We start from the raw sequence: 23,305 nt of genomic DNA, 5'->3' as shown, positions 1-23,305 counted from the left end.
CAGATCTGGTCACCCCATCTCAAAAAAGATATATTGGGATTGGAAAAGTACAGAGAAGGGCAAAAAAAAACAAAAAAACAAGTAGGGGTATGGCACATCTTCCATATGAGGAGAGATTAATAAAACTGGGACTTTTCAGCTTGGAAAAGAGACAACTAAGGGCGGGGATATGATAGAGGTCTATAATATCATGACTGGTGTGGAGAAAGTAAATAAGGAAGTGTTATTTACTCCTTCTCATAACACATGAATTAGGGGTCAACAAATGAAATTAATAGGCAGCAGGTTTAAAACAAACAAAAAGAAGTATTTCTTCACACGTCACACAGTCAACCTGTGGAACTCTTTGCCAGAGGATATTGTGAAGGCCAAGACGATAACAGGGTTCAAAAAAGAACTAGATAAGTTCATGAGGATAGGCCCATCACTGTCTAGTAGCCAGGGTGAGCATGGATGCAAAACCATGCTCTGAAGTGTCCCTAACCTCTGTTTGCCAGAAGCTGGGAATGGGCAACAGGGGATGGATCACTTTATGATTACTTGTTCTGTTCATTCCCTCTGAAGCAGCTGGCACTGGCCACTATTGGAAGACAGGATACTGGGCTAGATGGACCATTTGTCTGACACAATATATCCATTTTTATATTATGTTATTACAACTTGTATATGGACAAACTAATAAACTATACGGGAAGACAGACAGCAATATGTGCAGAGTCCTGTAAAATTTTATTCTATTAACAAAACAAAAGTATCTATCTGCTCTCCATGATATTAAGGTATTTTTTATTATCTAAAATGTCTAAAGATAGCTGCAAGTAACAGAATTGGCAACTTGCACCTCCAACGGCAAAGTTATACATAGAGGGTCAAATTGTCAATAGAAAAGGAGTACTTGTGGCACCTTAGAGACTAACCAATTTATTTGAGCATGAGCTTTCGTGAGCTACAGCTCACTTCATCGGATGCATACTGTGGAAACTGCAGAAGACATTATATACACAGAGACCATGAAACAATATCTCCTCCCACCCCACTCTCCTGCTGGTAATAGCTTATCTAAAGTGATCATCAAGTTGGAAATGGCCCAACTTGATGATCACTTTAGATAAGCTATTACCAGCAGGAGAGTGGGGTGGGAGGAGGTATTGTTTCATGGTCTCTGTGTATATAATGTCTTCTGCAGTTTCCACAGTATGCATCCGATGAAGTGAGCTGTAGCTCACGAAAGCTCATGCTCAAATAAATTGGTTAGTCTCTAAGGTGCCACAAGTACTCCTTTTCTTTTTGCGAATACAGACTAACACGGCTGTTACTCTGAAAATTGTCAATAGAGCCTTCTAAATTGCATCTTCAAAATTTTGAGAAGCATCTATTTGCACCTGCAAGATGGGTAACTCCAAGGGCTTGCATGTTCAAATGCATTTTTTGGTTTGTACATTTGGGTGAACTCACAAGTATGATTAGAGTTTTGGAAGCTGCTTTGAAAATATTGTTAAAAAGTGCAGTAAGAGAAAGATTTAAGTAACAGCCATCATTTGTCCATGTTGTATATATATTTAATGGCATAAACGTTAACCCTGGTAGAGAATACAAAATACAATATTGGTGCAAGGGAACAAAAATCACAGTTGCTGTGAACAACAACTTTTGATTTTTTCGTATTTTAAATCTTAGCCATAACTCAGAATTAACATAGTTTTTAGGTATTACATTTCTTTGGTTCAAAAATAGGAAAAGAGGATTGTGTTATCTAACATAGTCAAGTATATGTTTGCATTTACCTAACTGACTAAACATTTAAATATACACAGGTACATTTATTTCAATTTGTGGGTATCCTAGATGGACCAAATGTTCTGTCTTTGGTCTTGTATTTGTTTTCTTGCTAAGGTAGGAATGCACATGTTGATAACGCTGTCCTACTTTCCCTGCCCTTCAAAGATTAGGCAGAGACTGAAATGTTCCAAGTTTCCTAGAGGATTTGGATACCCATTTCCCATTAATTTTAATGGGGATTAAGAACTTGTTCAAATTGAAAATCTCTGCAATGTATCATAATCTGCTATAAAGGCAGGTGTGTTTCCCATAATAAATATCAGTGGATAGTGGAACAGATGCTGATAAACATTAGGATATTTTTCAACGTACCCCTTTGTTACTGTTTTGTAAGGATATTGACACTGTAAGCACTGTACAGGCCAAAATCTGTACTGACTGCGACAATATGGCTTGACAGTTGGGGTTGGTCCTGCTTTTAGCAGGGGGTTGGACTAGATGACCTCCGGAGGTCTCTTCCAATCCTAATCTTCTATGACACATATATGCTGTATATAACTTTCTCTCATTCAGTTTTGTATGTGATGCAACATATTGTTAATGGAATGTTATTCAGAATAGCTTATATTTTTTTCAAGCTTTCTAATAAAATTCATAACTGGATTGAGAAGCAGCAGGAGAAATCGAACACCAAAAGGCAATTTCCAGAGATGTATAAGTCGCTAAAATTAGGATTTTAGAATTAAAGTGTCTTTTCAAGAATAACTATAAAACACTGGTGCCATAACATGCTATAATGTCATCTCCCACTGAGGTGATTTAAATATTGAAGCATATAGGCTAGGTGGTATACAAAGGAGAAATGCATGTTCACACCCTGAGACTCTACATTGCAAATAACTGAGCCATGAAGTATTTTTCCAAATGTTGCCTGTCCTGAATTTCTGTATATGACAATACACAGCTGTTGGACCCAGGTGTATAAGCTGGCATCTCTACCCAGTGGTGTACAATTTTAACTGGATTTACATTTTATAAGGCAATTGGCAGGCTTATACATTCTTTGTCAAGTCTTTTATTAACACACTGCTATCTTATGTCACTGGCTATGTAAGGGATTTTACAGTGCATAATGGCTGGCACAAGAGCGTTCAGTGGATTGCGGTGCTCGGAGGATAACAGATAGGCAGGATGAATGAGATCTCTTTTTCTAACCCTTGATACAAAGTAAAAAGTCTGGAGTGACATAAAGGGTCCCTAAGACCTCTCATTTTAGCCGGAGAATACGCCCAGCATTCATAAAGCTTTCTTCCAAGGAACTCCTCACAAGCCCTGGCAGCACAGCACAGAATCTCACCCTGTGTGTACAGATTTCAAAAACTACTATCAGTAACACTTCTTCTGCTGGATCTAATAGAAGTCTCATTAAATGTTGACTGCACTGCGTGTGTTTTATTACATGGTCTCAATTGGAGATCAGTACACAGCAGAAAGTTATGACATAAGCACATCTTTCCCCAGATACAAAGAGCAGAACTTGGCCACCATCTATCAGAATCCAAGAAGCCAAGAAAGAAACTTACCACTGTTTTGTCTTAAAATGTAGGTCAAATTTTCTGTGCTGAAAATGAGAAATGGAAATATAATAAATGCTGAGATATTTCTACAGCCTTCCTTCCTCCCGACTTTAATTAGTTTCATCTGCTCCTGGTCACCAGAACAGTCACAAAGCCGTGAGCTGTAATCAGAGTGATTTATATGGCCTCAAGAAAATTTGTAGAAAAATCGCTTGCATCTCAATAGTTCCTTGTTTTTTCAGGAAGGTGCAGCAATTTACCAGGTTAAGACCTTGTCTGTATCATCTACCTCTGCCTGCCTTGTCTCACTATTGCACGGCTGGGCTATGGAGCAGCCCATGCTCCATTACAGGTTAGGGAATACATACATGAATGGGAGACAGGCAGCAGTGGAACTGTAGGTCCCAGTGGAAAGGCCATTATTAAGCCTCGGACAGGCTGCCACGAGTACCAAAAACAAAAGTCTTGAAGTACCAGTATTGATGCGTGAGCCTAGCCCAGCTGAGGATTTGGCCTGTAGTGGTAGGGTTTAGGATAGAATAGCCAACATTCTTAGGAGACACTGGGCTTTTCAAGAACCTTGAACTATGCAGTTCTTTTCCTGCTCTAGACACTCTTGCTGGTTGAGTGTGCAAGATATCAGACTCTTTTCTCCTCCTTCCCCCCCCATCCCCCCCACTAAAGAACTGCTGCATTGTATTTTCTGGCCCTTCCCCACAGCTTGGCAGACACACTCCCATATCTTTTTTCTAATGCCCTTAATAGAAAACGTCCTCTTTGGTATCTAGGAGGCTGGGTTTGTTTCTCTGGGTGGAACCAGCAAAAACTTAAAAAAATTCAGTATGATTTAATTGGGGATTGGTCCTGCTTTGACCAGGGGGTTGGACTAGATGACCTCCTGAGGTCCCTTCCAACCCTGATATTCTATGATTCTATGATTCTATTCTCAAAGCCTGGCAATGCTTACCTTATCTATTACTTCTTGATCAAAGGGAAGTAAATTCAATGGCACAGTCAAAGGGCCAGTTCTACTCCTTCCTGCTCTACATGACATACAAGCACACTGAAAAGAAACAAGAGTTTTTATTAAAAGGAGAAGTACTCTTTTGCTGCCCCATCCCAAATAAAGGTAGATGTATGTTGCTGTCTATATTACTCCATGCTACTACCATGTTGAATTATAACATACAAAGCTGGGAAGTGTCTTCATTTTCGGGACTGTAATATCCAGTTGTGGCTGGCTATGCTTGGCATAGTGAAACAGGATGGGATCTGTAAGATGAAAGCTGGGGTCACAGCACAATGAAAGGCCATGAGTTTCTTCAAAGGATCCTTTCACTGTAAACGTCAAGTCGTGCTCTAACAAAAGGAGACAAAAAAAAAAAAACGAACAAAACCAAAACCAAACCTTTATCAGTCTGTAATAAAACAAAAACGCCAAAAGACAAAAATACCTAGAGATGAACTGGAACCAAAACCTGTGTTCTGTACGCTTTGGGAGGTGGGGAGATTTGAAATCTGGACATGGACTCAGATTCAAATATTGCCTATGGCCCTATCTTTACAATGGCCTGAACAAAAAACCCAGATCGGAACATCCCTGTGCTTTGGGATGCCATGTATTTACCGCCACTGTATTCTGACAGAACAAATGTACATGATTGTATTGTATGTTATTATAGGCCAAATGATGTGCGGTACAGCTGCCCTGCAGGATTTGACCCTACAATAGCTAATAACCTTCTTTATAAGAACAAATAGACCAGATGAATCTCTGTCTATTTTAGTCACTTCATAGATAATAGGCCAGATGCTTGCCAATGCTACAACTCCTTTGTGACACTTGATCAGCACAAGGTGGTGTGAAGAAGTGTAACTAGTCTACCTAGTTAGAAATCTCACTGGGAAATTGGAGATTCTCTTCGCATATGTCCCTGGTTTACTGTAGGGAGCATGCCACCAATTCCCAGGCGGTGTATAGGCTCATGAGAGCCATAACTGCTAGTATAAATTAGAGCAGCCCTGAAGCTCATCTAACATTAGGAGTCAAACCAGCTTCTTGAAGCCATGGGAGTTCAAAGACAGCTTAAAGCCAACTTTGCAATCACTATCCCAGCCCCTCACATGCACCAAGCAAAGCACACAGTACCTTTAGACACAGATTTTATTTTGTAATCATTCAAAATAATTAAAATCAAAGGAATTTATATTGGGGGAAGTGATATTATGGCTCTGATATTAATCACACAAAATCAGAAAGTTCAATTTTTTCATTCCCACATGAAAGTTACCATTCCTGCATGCACTACACACACTAAAAGAGAGCTTGTCATTACATGTTGATGGTCACATAAAAACGGGCCTGTGACATTTGCCAAATTGTGTACACACACACATATATATACACACTCACATACACACACACACACAAATACAAAATGTGTTCTTTTCTATAACTGCAGATAAACAAATGGAGCATTTATTTCGTGTATACTTGTATGACCATGCAGTGAAAACCCTGTTGCAGTGCACATGGGAAAGGGGATAGAGTCAAGGTTATTAGTGGAATCGTAAGTCTGAATTCCAAGGACCTGATTCCCCATTGTCCTGCACCTTGTGTAGGCCATTGTAGTGAGGCGATGACTCACTGGCTCGGTGCCTCCTGCTGGTCGTCTCGGGAATTAGCTCTCCAGCCTCCAGAGCACCCTGTGCAGGCCGGTGTCTCGCCGCCACTGGCCCCCGTGTCCCTCCCAGACCCTGGTGCCCTTTGCCCAGGGGTTCTGCCCCCAGCAGTAACCCACAATCTGGGTCTCCTCACCCAGGGGAACCCCCACCCTCTAAACCCACCTTGCCTTAGTGGCTACTGTCAGTCATCATCCAGCTCCTGCTCATTGGGACAGACTGCAGCGCAGTCTGTAAACCACTTATCATTGGCAAGGGGGGGTTTGGACCTGCTACCTCTGCCTAACCCCAGGCTATACCTTTGCAACCCCAGTACCTGTTCTGGCCTTTGACCAGGCCTGCAGCCTGGGGATTTGCCAGGATGGAGCTCCTCCTCCATTTCCCCCACACTGGTCTGTCCCAAGTACCCTTCTCTCCCAGGCAGCCAGGTCCTTCTCTCTCAAGAGCTAGAGAGAGACACAGCCCTTTTATAGGGCCAGATGTGGCCTGACTGGGGCGTGGCTCCAGCTGTGGCTGTTTCCCCAATCAGCCTATTGGCTTCCCAGGGCTGTTTTAACCCCTTCAGGGCCGGAGCGGGGTGACCGCCTCAGTACAGTCATATACATCAGTGCAAAGTGTGTGCACAGTGCTACCATTCAGATCTGGTACCATTTTATACACATTTTCCACCAGTGTAAATGACTGTACACTGTGCAGGACTAGGAGTAATATGTCCAAAATCTCAGCCTGAATGTTGCTTTAAGGCAGTGGAATTTTAACAATCAGTTGTAGATGCAGTCAGTGTAACCTATAATAAGGATTACACATTTTCCAGTTGCTGTTTTAAAGGCTATAACTACTAATAACCAGTTAATGAAGCAATAACCTCACTTGTAGAATGCTTTTTTTCCTTCTTCTTCTTCTTCCACCTCCTCCTATCCACCTGAACTTCCAAGCAGGAAATTTCACGAGACTGTAACAAACATGACCAATAAGATGATTACACACAGAAAATATCACAGAGGGAGACTTATCTCTTCAGCCCACTATTTTGCTACCAGGGTGGCAAATATTGGGAGCACTGTGGAGACAGCATGCTTGATCCCTGGTTCTAAGTGCCTTGCATTCTTCTGCAATGATCTCTCTGGTAGACTAAGAAGTACTATTAATGGGCTCTAGAGAGAGTCATATCTAATCCGCAGGTGAAACGATGGTAGCTATGATACACATACCCTAGGTGTCTATGGGGTGTGGTATAAAGCAAGAGAAAATGACGGCATTCTTAAAGGTCCCATAAGGATCCACCAGGACTCCCAAAGGGGAAAAATAAAGCTACAAAGAAAACAAATGTCCTTGACAAGTGATGATTTGCTATGTATTTTTCATTGCGCTCATAACTAGTGGCAGCTAGGCTATGGAATGATGCAGGAGTGCTGGCTGGAGTAGTAAAATTCCTGCTGTACTCCAATGGAAGTTTCTTCCAACAGTCACTGCAGGGAATAATGGGAGAGCACCGGCTGTGAGTCCTCATTGTTACGCTTCTCCAGCTAGTCAGTTCTATGGTGTGCTGGCTTGAGGGAGCTCCCAGATACTCTAGCCTCAGTCACGACCAACACAGACACTCTAGGGAATGGTGGGGAAATGCAAACTGTTCACAAGCTATCCAAGCTCAGCCTTTGCCTCAGCATGAGGAAGTGTATAGGAGTATCAGCTCTGGGTCATTTTACTGATTCTCTAGTTTCTGCACAGTATTATAAGTATTGCTATGAGGTAGAGGCAAGAGAAAAGAAAACAAAATGTACCACTACTACTCCATTGGTGATGATGGTTTCAGGAAGATCCAGACTAGAAAACAAAATGAAAAGTACACATTTCACAACCAGTATCGTCTAAATACAACTTTAAGCATTTTTATCTTGATCTTTTTAATTTTTGGTTGTTCATAAAAGTGTGCCTCTTTTAGAGGCCACACTGACTACTCAGAGACAGAGATGATTCAACTATAGTCAAACCTCTGGGAGAGGTTTGTGACAGTTTTAATATCATTAATGACTGTGTGGGTCACGTTGCCCCCAGTGCCATGAATTGGCCAGGGGTGCCCACACCACTGACATGCATTTCACTGGTCCCAAGAAGCCAGCCTTGGACTCCTATGGGGGACCTAAATAACACATCATCGTTAGGAAAAATTACAGTGACACAAATTATTACTAGAAAGTGATATGGATATTTGTTGTGCTCTTTCCCCCACTCTGTCTCTTTTCTTCTCCCTCTTTTATATTTTATTTAAAAGATTTGTTTAAGTGTGCTCTGTTTTGGAAAAGGAAGGAATCTGGGGATGGGGTCTGGCTATTGAAGAAACAGCAAGGATATGAAACATTTTCCCTATTGATTGATTACTCTTGGAATTGCTGAGTCCATTAATTTCTGATTTCATAATATTTGAGGTTTACTCACAGGTTCTCCAGTGTGAACTCAGCCTCCAGCTCCTCCCTTCTCTGAAAATTAGAGAGAGAAATGAATGAAGCATGCAAAAACCTTCCCCAATAAGGGCAGCCCCATTGATTGTGTAAACTCTACTTCCCCTTCCTACCCACCCCTGCCCTAGTATTCAAGGATCTTCTGCAAAGTAGCCTTAAATTTTGTGTTGCAAGTATAGTCAGTTAACTTCACTTTTTGGTCCCTAACAATATTCTGCTTCCCAGTAGCTGTTCCCACCACAAGGGGAGAAAAGGAATACTTGTGGCACCTTATAGACTAACAAATTTATTTGAGCATAAGCTTTCGTGAGCTACAGCTCACTTCATCGGAACATCCGATGAAGTGAGCTGTAGCTCACGAAAGCTTATGCTCAAATAAATTTGTTAGTCTCTAAGGTGCCACAAGTACGCCTTTTCTTTTTGCGGATACAGACTAACACGAATGCTACTCTGAAACCTGTCATTAGGGGAGAGAAGCTCGTTGCTTTGACCTCTCCAGGATCAAAAAGATGTTGATATTACTGAATGAACTGAGGACATTCTCAATTCTCCTTATTACTTGCTTGGACATAAGATATTAAATAGATCTCTTTCTTTCCTGTCCCTCCACTTCAGGCAGAGGCTAAAAATGTATCACTTCGAAAAATATTGTGAAGATCTAAATAAGGCTTTGAGCATCCAAATCAAGGATGTTTAAGTGTGTAAAGTGTGCCTACTTGCCTATTTGCCAAATATGGGATTTGGTGCCAATATTTAAATATTGAACTCATGCAGCTTAATTATCAGATTCTTGGTTTTTTTACCAGTACAGACCAATACCAGTTTCAAGAGTCAAAATCACTATTGTGCTCCAAAGTTGCTAGGTCAATGGCAACAAGTTATGACACAGAATAATATTTTACTGCTTGTATAGCTCCTTCCATCAGAAGATCTAAAAATTCTTGACCCAAATTAATTATTTAATCTTCATAACATGTCTGTTCCTTTTGGAGAGCCAGTGTCCTGATACGAGTTTACATGTGAGGAAACAGGTAGAGAGAGATTGATTTGTCCACGGTCACATGGCCAGACTACAACAGAGCCTGGGGTAGAGCCCAGGTCCTCCTCTCTCCCAGTTCTGTATTTTAAAGACAAGAGCAACTTCCCTTCTTCAGAGCTGCTCAGTGATGTAACTGGAGATGTTCATCTCCAGAAGTTCAATACTGGTGGTTCAGTCAACAATATCATCAAACCTTTGATAAGCTCCTCTGACAAAGTACGGTTGCAGTTCTAGCCAAATTATTCAGTACAATGTCAAAGCAATTTTAGAGAAGCTTTGCTCATAGATAGGTTGAAAGAAATAAATATGGCTAGATATATGGATGGATGGAGAGACACTAACAGTCATTAAGGTAAAAAAGAATTATAATACGGTCATAAATATAAAGGGAAGAGTAACCACTTTTCTGTATACAGTGCTATGAAATCCCTCCTGGCCAGAGGCAAAACCCTTTCACCTGTAAAGGGTTAAGAAGCTAAAGTAATCTAGCTGGTACCTGACCCAAAATGATCAATGATAGAATCATAGAATATCAGGGTTGGAAGGGACCTCAGGAGGTCATCTAGTCCAACCCCCTGCTCAAAGCAGGACCAGTCCTCAACTAAATCATCCCAGCCAGGGCTTTCTCAAGCCTGACCTTAAAAACTTCTAAGGAAGGAGATTCCACCACCTCCCTAGGTAACGCATTCCAGTGTTTCACCACCCTCCTAGTGAAAATTTTTGTCCTAATATCCAACCTAAACCTCCCCCACTGCAACTTGAGACCATTACTCCTTGTTCTGTCCCCTTCTACCACTGAGAATAGTCTAGAACCATCCTCTCTGGAACCACCTCTCAGGTAGTTGAAAGCAGCTATCAAATCCCCCCTCATTCTCCTCTTCCGCAGACTAAACAATCCCAGTTCCCTCAGCCTCTCCTCATAAGTCATGTGTTCCAGTCCCCTAATCATTTTTGTTGCCCTCCACGGGACTCTTTCCAATTTTTCCACATCCTTCTTGTAGTGTGGGGCCCAAAACTGGACACAGTACTCCAGATGAGGCCTCACCAATGTCGAATAGAGGGGGAACGATCACGTCCCTCGATCTGCTGGCAATGCCCCTACATATACATCCCAGAATGCCATTGGTCTTCTTGGCAACAAGAGCACACTGTTGACTAATATCCAGCTTCTCGTCCACTGTAACCCCTAGGTCCTTTTCTGCAGAACTGCTGCCTAGCCATTCGGTCCCTAGTCTGTAGCGGTGCATGGGATTCTTCCATCCTAAGTGCAGGACTCTGCACTTGTCCTTGTTGAACCTCATCAGATTTCTGTTGGCCCAATCCTCTAATTTGTCTAGGTCCCTCTGTATCCTATCCCTACCTTCCAGCGTATCTACCTCTCCTCCCAGTTTAGTGTCATCTGCAAACTTGCTGAGGGTGCAATCCACACCATCTTCCAGATCATTTATGAAGATATTGAACAAAATCGGCCCCAGGACTGACCCTTGGGGCACTCCACTTGACACTGGCTGCCAACTAGACATGGAGCCATTGATCACTACCCGTTGAGCCCGACAATCTAGCCAACCTTCTATCCACCTTATAGTCCATTCATCCAGCCCATACTTCTTTAACTTGCTGGCAAGAATACTGTAGGAGACCGTGTCAAAAGCTTTGCTAAAGTCAAGGAACAACACATCCACCGCTTTCCCCTCATCCACAGAGCCTGTTATCTCGTCATAAAAGGCAATTAGATTAGTCAGGCATGACTTGCCCTTGGTGAATCCATGCTGACTGTTCCTGATCACTTTCCTCTCCTCTAAGTGCTTCAGAATTGATTCCTTGAGGACCTGCTCCATGATTTTTCCAGGAACTGAGGTGAGGCTGACTGGCCTATAGTTCCCAGGATCCTCCTTCTTCCCTTTTTTAAAAATGAGGACAAGATTCTTTCAAATCTGGAGGGGGGACAAAGGGTCTGTCTGTCTGTCTGTCTGTGTGATGCTTTTGCCAGGAACAGATCAGGAATGCAGCCTTACAACTCATGTTAAGTTAGTAAGTAATCAAGCTAGAAATGCGTTAGATATCCTTTTATTTAATGACTGGTAAAATAAGCTGTGCTGGATGGAATGTATATTCCTGTTTTTGTGGCTTTTGTAACTTAAGCTGTTGCCTAGAGGGATTCTCTATGTTTTGAATCTGATTACCCTGTAAGGTATTTGCCATCCTGATTTTACAGAGGTGATTCTTTTACCTTTTCTTTAATTAAAATTCTTCTTTTAAGAACCTGATTGATTTTTCATTGTTCTTAAGATCCAAGGGTTTGGGTCTGTGTTCACCTGTACAAATTGGTGAGGATTCTTATCAACCCTTCCCTAGGAAAGGGAGTGTAGGGTTTGGGGAGATATTTTGTGGGAAGAGGTCTCCAAGTGGGCTCTTTCCCTGTTCTTTGTTTAAAATGCTTGGTGGTGGCAGCATAGGGTTTAAGGACAAGGCAAAGTTTGTACCTTGAGGAAGTTTTTAACCTAAGCTGGTAAGAATAAGCTTAGGGGGTCTTTCATGCAGGTCCCCACATCTGTACCCTAGAGTTCAGAGTGGGGAAGGAATCTTGACATGGTGGCAGAGTGGTGGGATCATTTTGAGACCATTTTGAACCAGAAAGCACAGCAGGATTTTAAAAGGTGATTGCAGCTGTAGATTCTGTCTCTCTGCCTGGGGGACAAAGCAGCAGGCATAACAAAAGGATTTTTCTGTAGGCTGAGAACAGCTATCAGAAAAAAAAGGGTATCAGGTTACAGCACAGCAAAATTTTACAAGCCAGTTTTTTGTTTTCTTTTCTTTTCTTTCCAGCTCTCAGGTGTAAAATTAGTTAAAAACAAAGAGGTTAGGATGACAGACTGCACTGTTCAACAGAAGTTGGAATTAGTCAGATTTGAGGCTGGGGAAAAACAAAAGGAACATGAAAGACGGGTAGAATTCAGAAAGATGGAAATGGAGGCAAAAGAAATGGAGGCTGCCCACAAGAGAGAAATGGAGGCAAAGGAAAAAGAAAAGGTAAAAGAATCACCTCTGTAAAATCAGGATGGCAAATACCTTACAGGGTAATCGGATTCAAAACATAGAGAATCCCTCTAGGCTAAACCTTAAGTTACAAAAAGACACAAAAACAGGAATATACATTCCATCCAGCACAGCTTATTTTACCAGCCATTAAACAAAAGGAAATCTAACGCATTTCTAGCTAGATTACTTATTAACTTTACAGGAGTTGTAAGGCTACATTCCTGATCTGTTCCTGGCAAAAGCATCACACAGACAGACAGACCCTTTGTCCCCCTTCCAGATTTGAAAGACTCTTGTCCTCTCATTGGTCATTTTGGGTCAGGTGCCAGCTACGTTACCTTAGCTTCTTAACCCTTTACAGGTGAAAGGGTTTTGCCTCTGGCCAGGAGGGATTTTATAGCACTGTATACAGAAAAGTGGTTTCCCTTCCCTTTATATTTATGACAAATACAAACTAACTTTATGAGGAAATTCCAGAGAAATGTATGCTTTCCTCCTCACTCTGCTTGTGAGATCAGTTCTCACCTGTGGATTCAACTGGAACTTCATAAAAATTGTTTCTCCAAGTGGGATTTTAGCTATATCAAAGAGAACAATGAGGTGGCCATCATCTTGGACAACGTCTTCATCAAAGATTGCCAGTTCCAGGACATTCTGGGAATATAAATTAAGAATATATTCTTTGTTAGATAGCATCTAGGAAACAAGGTTCTTTGTGAATATTCCATATTTAGTGTTTGCATATAGTACAGGAAGATAAAGAAGGAAAGAAGTGGGGGAGAGATTGGCACAAAGACAGAAGAAGAGAGAGATGATGAGTAAGTGAATAATCACTCATCTTTACGGGAAATATATTCAAATCTGATCAATGAAGGTTGTATCAGGAATTCTATTTTGACTCTGTTTCCATTTGCAGATAACTTTCTGAAAAATTCTCCATCTCGATGAACATACAATTTAATTTTAAATGTAGATAATCTTATTTTAAAAAAATCTGTTGTAATTTATCAACTCATGAAAGAATAAATTTTTCCATTCAACAGGGAAGCAGTTATGGCTCCTGGAAATTTTTCCAAGGATTCATTTTTTAAAGTTCTCTGTTGGCTTTACTGATCCATATTCCTTCAAATTCATCACAGAACCAGCTGTGTTCAGGGAATGTTTGAGTATAATGTCCTTAGCAAGACCTACCTGAATCAATTGCTTAACACTTTATGTGTCATATTGTGACAGAGCTGCTACTAGAAATAGGAGTTTCTGGGTCTCAGTTCTGTACGCTGTTGTTCATTATCTCAAGCTGTAGATAAATCTCTGTATTAAGCATCTTCGCATAACTTTCATATGACTTTGTATTATGTCTCTTCATATAACTTTGTATTAGGTCTAGCCACGTGTGACCTCTGTTTTTGTAAAAACTTTGTATTGAGCCTTGGTATATGGGAACTTTGTATCAAATCCTTATATAGAAATTTTGTATTGAACCTTGGTATAATGTTATAGCCCCTAAGGATAGAATAAGATAGAAGAAAAATGTCTTTTTGCTAAGAGTAGAATAAGATCTCCCCCTTTTTTAATCAATTGCCCTGTTGAATGAATGAGGTGTGAATGAGCAAGGTGTGGAAGGCAAGCACCTCCAGACAGCTGCAACCATTGGAGAGGGGATGGAAGACAGACTCAAGAACATTAAAACTTGTCAAGTGGGCTCATTAAAGAAAATCAGACACAATGACGGCCTTGGGAGTTAGAAGCGAGCACCTTCTTTTGAAAAACACCTTCTTTGAAAGTAAATGTGGCAGCATTAAGACAACACCCAGAAGGAGGCGCCACAGATGACCAACAGACACAGATTTTGAATCTGGTGTAGGCTTGCATGAAAGGGAAGCTGCTATAAATGTGAGGTGTCTTTCAGAGGACCTCGGGTCTCGTCTTGTCAACATCAGAGGATCGATCCAGATCGACAGAAACCCGGCTCCACCCCTCCCCCATCTAACTCACTTGCCCAGTGAAGTTAAGGGGAGCAACTAGTTGGTAACAACAAGATGGAGTGTGCTTGTGTTTGTGTATGTGAGTGCATGAGTGTAATATATATCATATGCATATGATACAGTGTTGATTGATACATGTGTTACCAATAAATGTGGCGCTTTGCCTTAACCCCCTTGAAAAGATCCTGTACAGTACTTTAAGTACAACAAAGCTACTACTCAATGAGAATTTGTTCTGATTGTGTAATGATTCTAATTTTTATTTCATTTGTTATCACTCTGCATTGTATCTCTCTGTTGTCAGAGTATCTATCAGATGTTGATGTTATACACATAATAAATAAATATCCTTCAGGGGAATTGGGTGAGTGAAATCCGAACTAAGTCAGAATTTTCTAGCTCTCCAGCTTGTTTGTGTAATTTTCAATAAACTCAGTTGAATTAGTTCACAACCAGAAAATAAATTATGTTTCTAACTTGCCTCTGGAGTCTTATTCCAAACACTAAACTCAAACTCCAAACATGTGTTACTGGAGTTACTTACATGATTCACAGAGGAATTTTAAGGGTACTTTTAGCACCTAGTAATTGAAGGGATATTATACACAGGATGCAGAAAATCTTGTCCTGGCTTTTTCTATACCAGAAGGATCTGGCTACAGATGAGACACAAGAGAGAGTACTTGGCATTTTTTCTGCACCTTGACCTGACTCTGGATCCTGAAATAGAAGGTTTCATTCCACACTGGATCCCTGCAGTTCTTGATAGTTTTGGTCCGGACTTTTTCAGCTGAAGCAGTTGGCAACCACAGGCTCACGTAGCAATCAGACTGGCTTACTATTGGAGAAAAGTACAGAATAATTGTCAATGTAGCAATTTATAACTATATATATGCACACAAACACATACACGCTATATATGTATGTGTGTGTATATATATATTATAACCAATAAGAAAATCCATAGTTACAAGGTTCTCTACATGAGATGGTATATCAGCTTGCATGTCACACATTTCTTAGTGCTTCAGAAGGATCTAGAGAAAAAAATTCTACCCTAAGCTTGTTGATGAAACATAAAAAAAGAAAATCTCTCTTCTTGGAATCTTATTTACATATCTGTAAATTAGAAATAGATATGGGTGAAACCTCAAGATTTAGATAAGCACTCAAATTTTTGACTTGTCACATAGGGAGCGCCATGGTACTATCCTCCCTCCATGCCAATCAGTGGAGCTGATCCTACTTAGGGTGGGAAGGAGTACACACTGAAACTCTTCAAGGGTAGCACAGTGGTTTGTGCTCTCTGTGACTCCTGGAGATAATAGGTAGATTCTCCTCTCACATTCGTGTGAGGCTATGTCTATGCTATCACTTACGTTGGCAAAAGTGATGTCGCTTGGGGTGTTAATGTTCCAGCCCCCTGAGCGACATAAGTGACGCTGGCATAAACACCAGTGTGGACAGTGCTATGTCGGCGGGAGAGCTTCTCCTGCTGACATGCTATCGCCACTCACTGGGGGTGGTTTAAATATGTCAATGGGAGCACTCTCTCTCATCAGCACAGAACAGCTACATGAAAGATCTTAGAGCTGCATCGCTGTAATCTCTCTAGTGTAGACATAGCCGCTGCTTCCAGGAGCCGCATAGAGTCACAGTACGCGCAGAGCAGGACAAACCCCAGACCCCACTCCTTGGCTGGAGCACCAGTGCGGGGCAAGCCCCAGACCCTGCTACCTGGCAGGAGCTCGAGGGCCGGATTAAAACGTCTGAAGGGCCTGATGCGGCCCCGAAGCCATAGTTTGCCCACCCCTGTCTTAGAAGAAGTGTGCCTATCCCAGGAAAAGCAGCTGCTATCCTCAGCAAGCAAGGCAAAACTTAGCATTGTTTGCAGACTGATTCAACAATCATGGCTCAGTAGGTCACATAGCTCAACTATAGCTACGTCACATAGCTCTGCAATCCAGGTAAATTGTTGGAAACATTCATCTTCTGTCATGCTAAGTATGTCACTGTAGAATCAGAGATGATGTGTCATCTCTCTCACTATACTAAGTTCATGAACTATACCGGGGTGACCAAACTGTGGCTTCTGAGCAACATGTGGCTCTTTTAATAGAATCATAGAATATCAGGGTTGGAAGGGACCTCAGGAGGTCATCTAGTCCAACCCCCTGCTCAAAGCAGGACCAATCCCCAACTAAATCATCCCAGCCAGGGCTTTGTCAAGCCTGACCTTAAAAACTTCTAAGAAAGGAGATTCCACCACCTCCCTAGGTAACGCATTCCAGTGTTTCACCACCCTCCTAGTGAAAATTTTTGTCCTAATATCCAACCTAATATCCACCTAAACCTCCCCCATTGCAACTTGAGACCATTACTCCTTGGTCTGTCATCTGCTACCACTGAGAACAGTCTAGATCTATCCTCTTTGGAACCCCCTTTCAGGTAGTTGAAAGCAGCTATCAAATCCCCCCTCATTCTTCTCTTCCGCAGACTAAACAATCCCAGTTCCCTCAGCCTCTCCTCATAAATCATGTGTTCCAGTCCCCTAATCATTTTTGTTGCCCTCCACGGGACTCTTTCCAATTTTTCCACATCCTTCTTGTAGTGTGGGGCCCAAAACTGGACACAGTACTCCAGATGAGGCCTCACCAATGTCGAATAGAGGGGGAACGATCACGTCCCTCGATCTGCTGGCAATGCCCCTATTTATACATCCCAAAAGGACATTGGTCTTCTTGGCAACAAGGACATACTGTTGACTCATATCCAGCTTCTCGTCCACTGTAACCTCTAGGTCCTTTTCTGCAGAACTGCTGCCAAGCCATTTGGTCCCTAGTCTGTAGCGGTGCATGGGATTCTTCCATCCTAAGTGCAGGACTCTGCACTTGTCCTTGTTGAACCTCATCAGATTTCTTTTGGCCCAATCCTCTAATTTGTCTAGGGCCCTCTGTATCCTATCCCTACCCTCCAACATATCTACCTCTCTTCCCAGTTTAGTGTCATCTGCAGACTTGCTGAGGGTGCAATCCACACCATCCTCCATATTCTTAATGAAGATATTGAACAAAACCGGCCCCAGGACCGACCCTTGGGGCATTCCACTTGATACCGACTGCCCACTAGACACGGAGCCATTGATCACTACCCGTTGAGCCCAACAATCTATCCAGCTTTCTATCCACCTTATAGTCCATTCATCCAGCCCAAACTTCTTTAACTTACTGGCAAGAATACTGTGGGAGACCGTGTTAAAAGCTTTGCTAAAGTCAAAGAACAACATGTCCACCGCTTTCCCCGCATCCACAGAGCCAGTTATCTCATCATAGAAGGCAATTAGATTAGTCAGGCATGACTTGCCCTTGGTGAATCCATGCTGACTGTTCCTGATCACTTTCCTCTCCTCTAAGTGCTTCAGAATTGATTCCTTGAGGACCTGCTCCATGATTTTTCCAGGGACTGAGGTGAGGCTGACTGGCCTGTAATTCCCAGGATCCTCCTTCTTCCCTTTTTTAAAGATGGGCACTACATTAGCCTTTTTCCAGTCGTCTGGGACTTCCTCCAATCACCATGAGTTTTCAAAGATAATGGCCAATGGCTTTGCAATCACATCTGCCAACTCCTTTAGCACTCTTGTATGCAACGCATCTGGCCCCATGGACTTGTGCTCGTCCAGCTTTTCTAAATAGTCCCGAACCACTTCTTTCTCCACAGAGGGCTGGTGTTTGCGGGGGGGAGACACAATTTAAAGGTTTGCCCCTCCGAACCAGCTTGAGTCATGCCCTCCCAGGTACACCCCGCTCTTACCCTCAGTGGCCTCTCCCTGCAGCTCCCAGGTGTTAGCTCTGCGTGGAGAGGCAGTGGCAAACAACTGGGAGCTGCAGGGAGGAGCCACTGCTTTAGCTCCATGGGGAGAGGCAGCAGCAAAAGTAGTGGCTCTCCCTGCAGCTTGGCTACTGCCTCTCCCCATTGCTGCAGCTCCCAGCTTGCTGGCTCCAGCAGCTGCCATGCAGGGAGGGGGCCTGGCAGCACCATGTGCCCAGCGGGGAGGGGGATCTTGGGGCTTCAGACCCAGAGGGCACACCTGCTGGAGCTCAATGCTTCAGCAGGAGTGGGGCTGAAGCCCTGAGCCCGGGCAGGCGCCTTCCACAGGGCTGAGGTCCCAGGACCCTCTTCCCCGCAGGGCTGAAGCCCTGAGCCCCAGCAGGCGCCTCCTGGATCTCAAACTTCTGAAGATTGTTGTATGCGGTTTGCAGGGTGAGTAAGTTTGGCCACCCCTGAGTTATACAATGGATGCCAGCAGCATTCACCACCTATACAATAACCCATGACAGTCCATCAGTCGGCATCCATGCCAAGCTCTACTCTTTCAGACAGCAATTTTTTACAAAGCCCACTTTAATTACATGTTCAAGGTGAAGGAGAAACTTCTTGCAGAGTATAGAAAAGCTTTGCTAATTCATGCAGTGGTAAACCACAAGCACATACTGAAAGTAGCTTTCCAGTTGTGCTGTTCACGCAGTCAGGTATCAGTGAGGTGTTCTCATGGGGAGGGCCAGTTCTGGTGGCATCATGGTCCCTGCAAGCCAATGGGGGAGCATCACTTCACTCCATGCTTTTACCCCTGGCACTGTCTAAAGACCCGAGACAAGGCTACTTACACTAGTTCTGACATTAAGTTCTTGCTCACTCCCAAATGGTGCAGCTTCTCATGTTTTTTAGACTGTAAACTCTTTGGGGGCAGAGACTGCCCTTTATTAAGTGTTTGTACAGTGCCCAGCACTGGCTGGGATCTTGAAGGGCTAAAACAATATAAATATTACAGAGTAACGATAATGATAATGCAAAGGAAGAGTGACTGCCTGATGAAAGTTAGAATAGCACTGAGCAAAGACCAAATATTTCACGTTATATATGCCACACATTGGCTGTTCAACAGAGGAGAAGGAGGAATTTCAGATAGTGCTGAACCAAGTCATAATTGAAGTGACACAAGCTGAGTTCCTGATCATCAGAGCAGATCTCAATGGCTCTGTGCAAGAACACAGCCAGGGCTATGATGACGGTCACAGAGGACGACGCATAAATGAAGCTGGTGAGGAGGTCTTAGAGTTAGCCAGAGCCCATGGCCTAACTATTGCTAATACATACTTTGCAAAGAGGGAGGGTCACTTAATTAAGTACAAGAGTGGTGTCAACAGGTCCCAGGCTGACTACTTCCTGATTAGAAGGAGAGATTTAAAAACCCTAGGAGATTGTAAAGTGATTCCAGGAGATCAGAATGCAGAGCAACAAATTGCTTTAACAGACTTCTCATGAAAATTCTATGTGGGGATAAAAGCCAAGTTGTACAACAAAGGATAAAATGATGGAGGCCCATGTGTAGGCAAGTTAATCAGAGATTTAAGGATGAGATGAAGGTTGGACAATGACCGAACAACCATGATGACTCCAATGAGGTTCAGGGGAAAATATCCAAACATACTACGGAAAGTGCACAGCTGTGTGTGTACAAATGACAGGAGATGTAGTGATGTACTGGAGGCCGTACAGAAGGAGGAAAGGTTTAAGTGATGGCAGAAAGTAAGAATGGGGCAAAGTTATGAGGAATACAAGCTGGTAAAAAAAAATGTGAAAAGAGCAGTTGCAGAAGCCAAGGGCCAAATACTGAAAGACTTATATGTGGGTCTACTTATGAAGAAAGTGGGAAAAGGAATATACACATTAGCCAGTATCAGGCAAAGCAGCATGGAGGACCTGGGAATTGTGAAACATGTCAAAGCAAAAATGCTGGCAGATGGTGGAATTGTTAGGAGAGGGCAGTTGTTTTATGAGAAACTGCTTACTGAAGAGAATCTGAGGAAATAGGGAAATATGAGCAAACAACAACCTCACAAGACTTAACACCAGGGTGGGGATTCAGATACTGCTAAAAAGGATTAAATGTGGGACCAGATGGTGTATTAACCGAGGCATTTAAAGCACTAAGCGATGAGGGAGTGGTGATGATGACAAATGTCTTTAAATTAATCCTCCAAACTGGAAAAATGCCTGACGAATGGAAGAGGATCATATTCGTCTCTATCTTCAAGGGCACAGGGGGTGTGAAAGAATGTAGTAATTACCAACTCATCAAGTTACTGAGTCACATGGTGAAGTGAACTATTGAGAAAAGTCCTCGTGAGGAACTGGAGCATCAAGTAAGTGTCAACCAATTTGGGTTTCTGCTGGGAATGTCAGCAATGAAACCAGTGAATTGTCTATCCTTCTAAGGTAATGAGGGAATTGTGGGAAGGCATTGGAGGACTGTCAGGACCCAAGTGATTTAGCCTGGTCTCACTGCAAAGGGAGTCACATAAGTGAAAGCCTCACTCAGGCTTTAGTTTACAGCCCCAGACAATTCCCACTAGCCCTGGTTGAAAGCACCACTGCACTCAGGTGAGAGGGTTTTGTATGTGAATCAGAAGGGAGCTAGGGCAACACCCAGGTAAGAGCCTGGGCTAATTCAGCAGTGAAGACATACCCAAAAGTCCTAAAGTCCCCACCTGAATGTATTGCTTGCTAGGACTCCCACAGCAGTGGGACAAATAGGAGCAATGAGAATCTGGCCGTGACACCCATGGTGATGACAGCAAGAGCAGTACAATAGGCAGGAAGCAGAAGTATCACTGTCAGTGGCCCTATCACAGGGTTTCAGTTAAGTGCCCGTGGCAAGACCAGGGACTTATGTAACGCTCCTCTATCAGCCTGCAGAGAATGTCTCTTCACCCTCACTTATGCACTAACAGATGCAATCACTGCCAAGCTGCTGACAGGTGCTCTCTGCTAGCAAACTACAGCATTAGATTTCGGCATGAGCATGCAAACCTACACACTCTCACAAAACATCCAACTTGAAATTCCCAGAGAGGTGTAACCTAAGTAATTAAACATTGTTCAGAGATGACTTCATATTGGATGGGAGCCACATCATGGAGTGGGGTCTGTGACAGTGCTGAGAACCAGCAGCTGAACCAGTACCCTGTAAGCCCAATTCGTTTTCCCATAGAAGGGGCTGACTGAGGGAAGCTGGGGCTAATTATTAGTCAGTCTGAGCTGGGAGAGCTAACAAGCTAGTTAAACCATTATCTGAAAAAGCAGAAAGGCACACAGGAAGAAAATGCAAAGGGGGAACGAATGAGAAGGAGAGGCTAGCAGGACCGGGGTAGAGGGTGATCTCTGCATGGAGAGATGTCTTGACTCTGGCAAAAGGGGATAATGTTTGTATGTCACTGTAAACAGAGTTGCTGTGGGAGGACCGTAAAGAGGTGGTGGGTGAGATAAACTACACATCAGTGTTTACAAACCAGAGGTGTTAGGGCTATTTGTGTGAGAAGACAGAAGCGGAGGGCCGTGACCTGTCACAGGGCCAAAATCCCCAAGTCAGGATTTTTGGTGATCAGTATGTAGATCAAGAAAGTGTAAAAGCTCCTGATCAAACCAACAATGGTGATCACACCTGCATGAGCTAATGGAGGTTCACGATTAGAAGGGAAAATTTTGTCCAAGTGGAAATGGAGAGAACAGTTAATGGACTGGTAACACTACAAAATTGGCAGTCCAGGAAGGCTGAATATTGATCAAAAAGAAAACAGCAGAAGCAAATACACTTGACGGGGAAGGCGACTAGCTCCTATATTGAACACAAAGCAGATTAAAAATTATAAAAGTTATCCAAAAATTGGCAGTCTTCTATTGGCACTCCAACCTGTAGGCACACTCACATTAGCTGCTAAGGCTCACTATCCAAGGAAAAAGGTAAGTCATAGCACTGAGATATGCTGAAGTAGTGGATGGTGATTAAGGCACTGTAGAAAGTATTGTCTATATTAAGTTCTAATTAAAACACAATGGTTATGTAGCTATTTACCAACTTTTCCATAGAGGCACATGATATTACACACAAAAAATATGGTAAGGTGTATTTTTTTATTTTGCTAAGGTTGAAAAGTCAAGCAGTCAAAAATGAGGAACTTCCAGAATTAAGGTTACCTATGCAACCTCTATTTGGCCTCCTTGCATATATGTATTTTGATAGTCTTCAGTCACTTGATCACATACTGTTGTTTTCATAGGACACCTGCCACACTCAGCACAGAGGATGGATTGGGCTCACTGAACAAGTAGCTGTTCAGTTTTTTGTTTTATCCTCAATGCATGGCTCAGTGCTTTATTCAAACCCTGCTTGGAATACAGAATGATTAATTTTCTCATGGGCTTTTCCAGAATTCTCATCATTATCATATCTGAGAGCTTCATGTACATTAACTAATTTAGCTTCACAACTCTCCTGTGAGATGGGGGTGGGGTTCTCCACATTTTACTGGTGGGGAACTGAGGTACAGAAAAATTAAGGTTAAAAGTGTCTACTAATTTGGATACCCAATTTAAGATGCTTACAGCCTGATTGTTCAGAGTACTGTACTTAGCGTTATTGTTGTTATTATTATTATTATTATAAATCTGCCTCTGACTTCCTTCCCCTTATTCCCATAAGAATCTCTAAGACCATGAGTAGAGAATATTTGGGCTAGATCCGTAAAAAGACTTAGGAGCACAAGTCCAATATTTAGGGACAACCAAGATCCTCAAACCCCCCCACCCAACGGCTGCCTAACTCTTTAGGCACTGAAATTTCTGCCAGCAGGCATGTGCTCAGTCTAGATGCCTGGATGCCTAAGTCCCAGTGGAATCCTCAAATGA

The 23,305-nt window shown here is 42.6% G+C and overlaps 1 protein-coding gene across 1 annotated transcript in view; it reads right to left on the bottom strand.

Annotated features, from left to right (window-relative positions):
- Nucleotides 1-23,305, bottom strand: part of LOC311521676 (cytosolic phospholipase A2 epsilon-like) — a gene marked incomplete at its 5' end in the record, with an annotated part of 62,413 nt that overhangs the window by 25,021 nt on the left and 14,087 nt on the right. The window contains 8 exons of the mRNA XM_084630135.1: nt 3,363-3,400; nt 4,324-4,419; nt 4,546-4,715; nt 6,909-6,990; nt 7,820-7,862; nt 8,475-8,515; nt 13,101-13,229; nt 15,262-15,398. Coding sequence (XP_084486261.1) covers nt 3,363-3,400; nt 4,324-4,419; nt 4,546-4,715; nt 6,909-6,990; nt 7,820-7,862; nt 8,475-8,515; nt 13,101-13,229; nt 15,262-15,398 — 736 coding nt within the window. The remainder of the gene's footprint in view (nt 1-3,362; nt 3,401-4,323; nt 4,420-4,545; nt 4,716-6,908; nt 6,991-7,819; nt 7,863-8,474; nt 8,516-13,100; nt 13,230-15,261; nt 15,399-23,305) is intronic.

The sequence above is a fragment of the Lepidochelys olivacea genome, assembly GCF_965140295.1.
Source record: "Lepidochelys olivacea isolate rLepOli2 genome assembly, chromosome: 6".
Classification (NCBI taxonomy): domain Eukaryota; kingdom Metazoa; phylum Chordata; order Testudines; family Cheloniidae; genus Lepidochelys; species Lepidochelys olivacea.
This window is presented reverse-complemented; position numbering and strand designations above follow the sequence as displayed.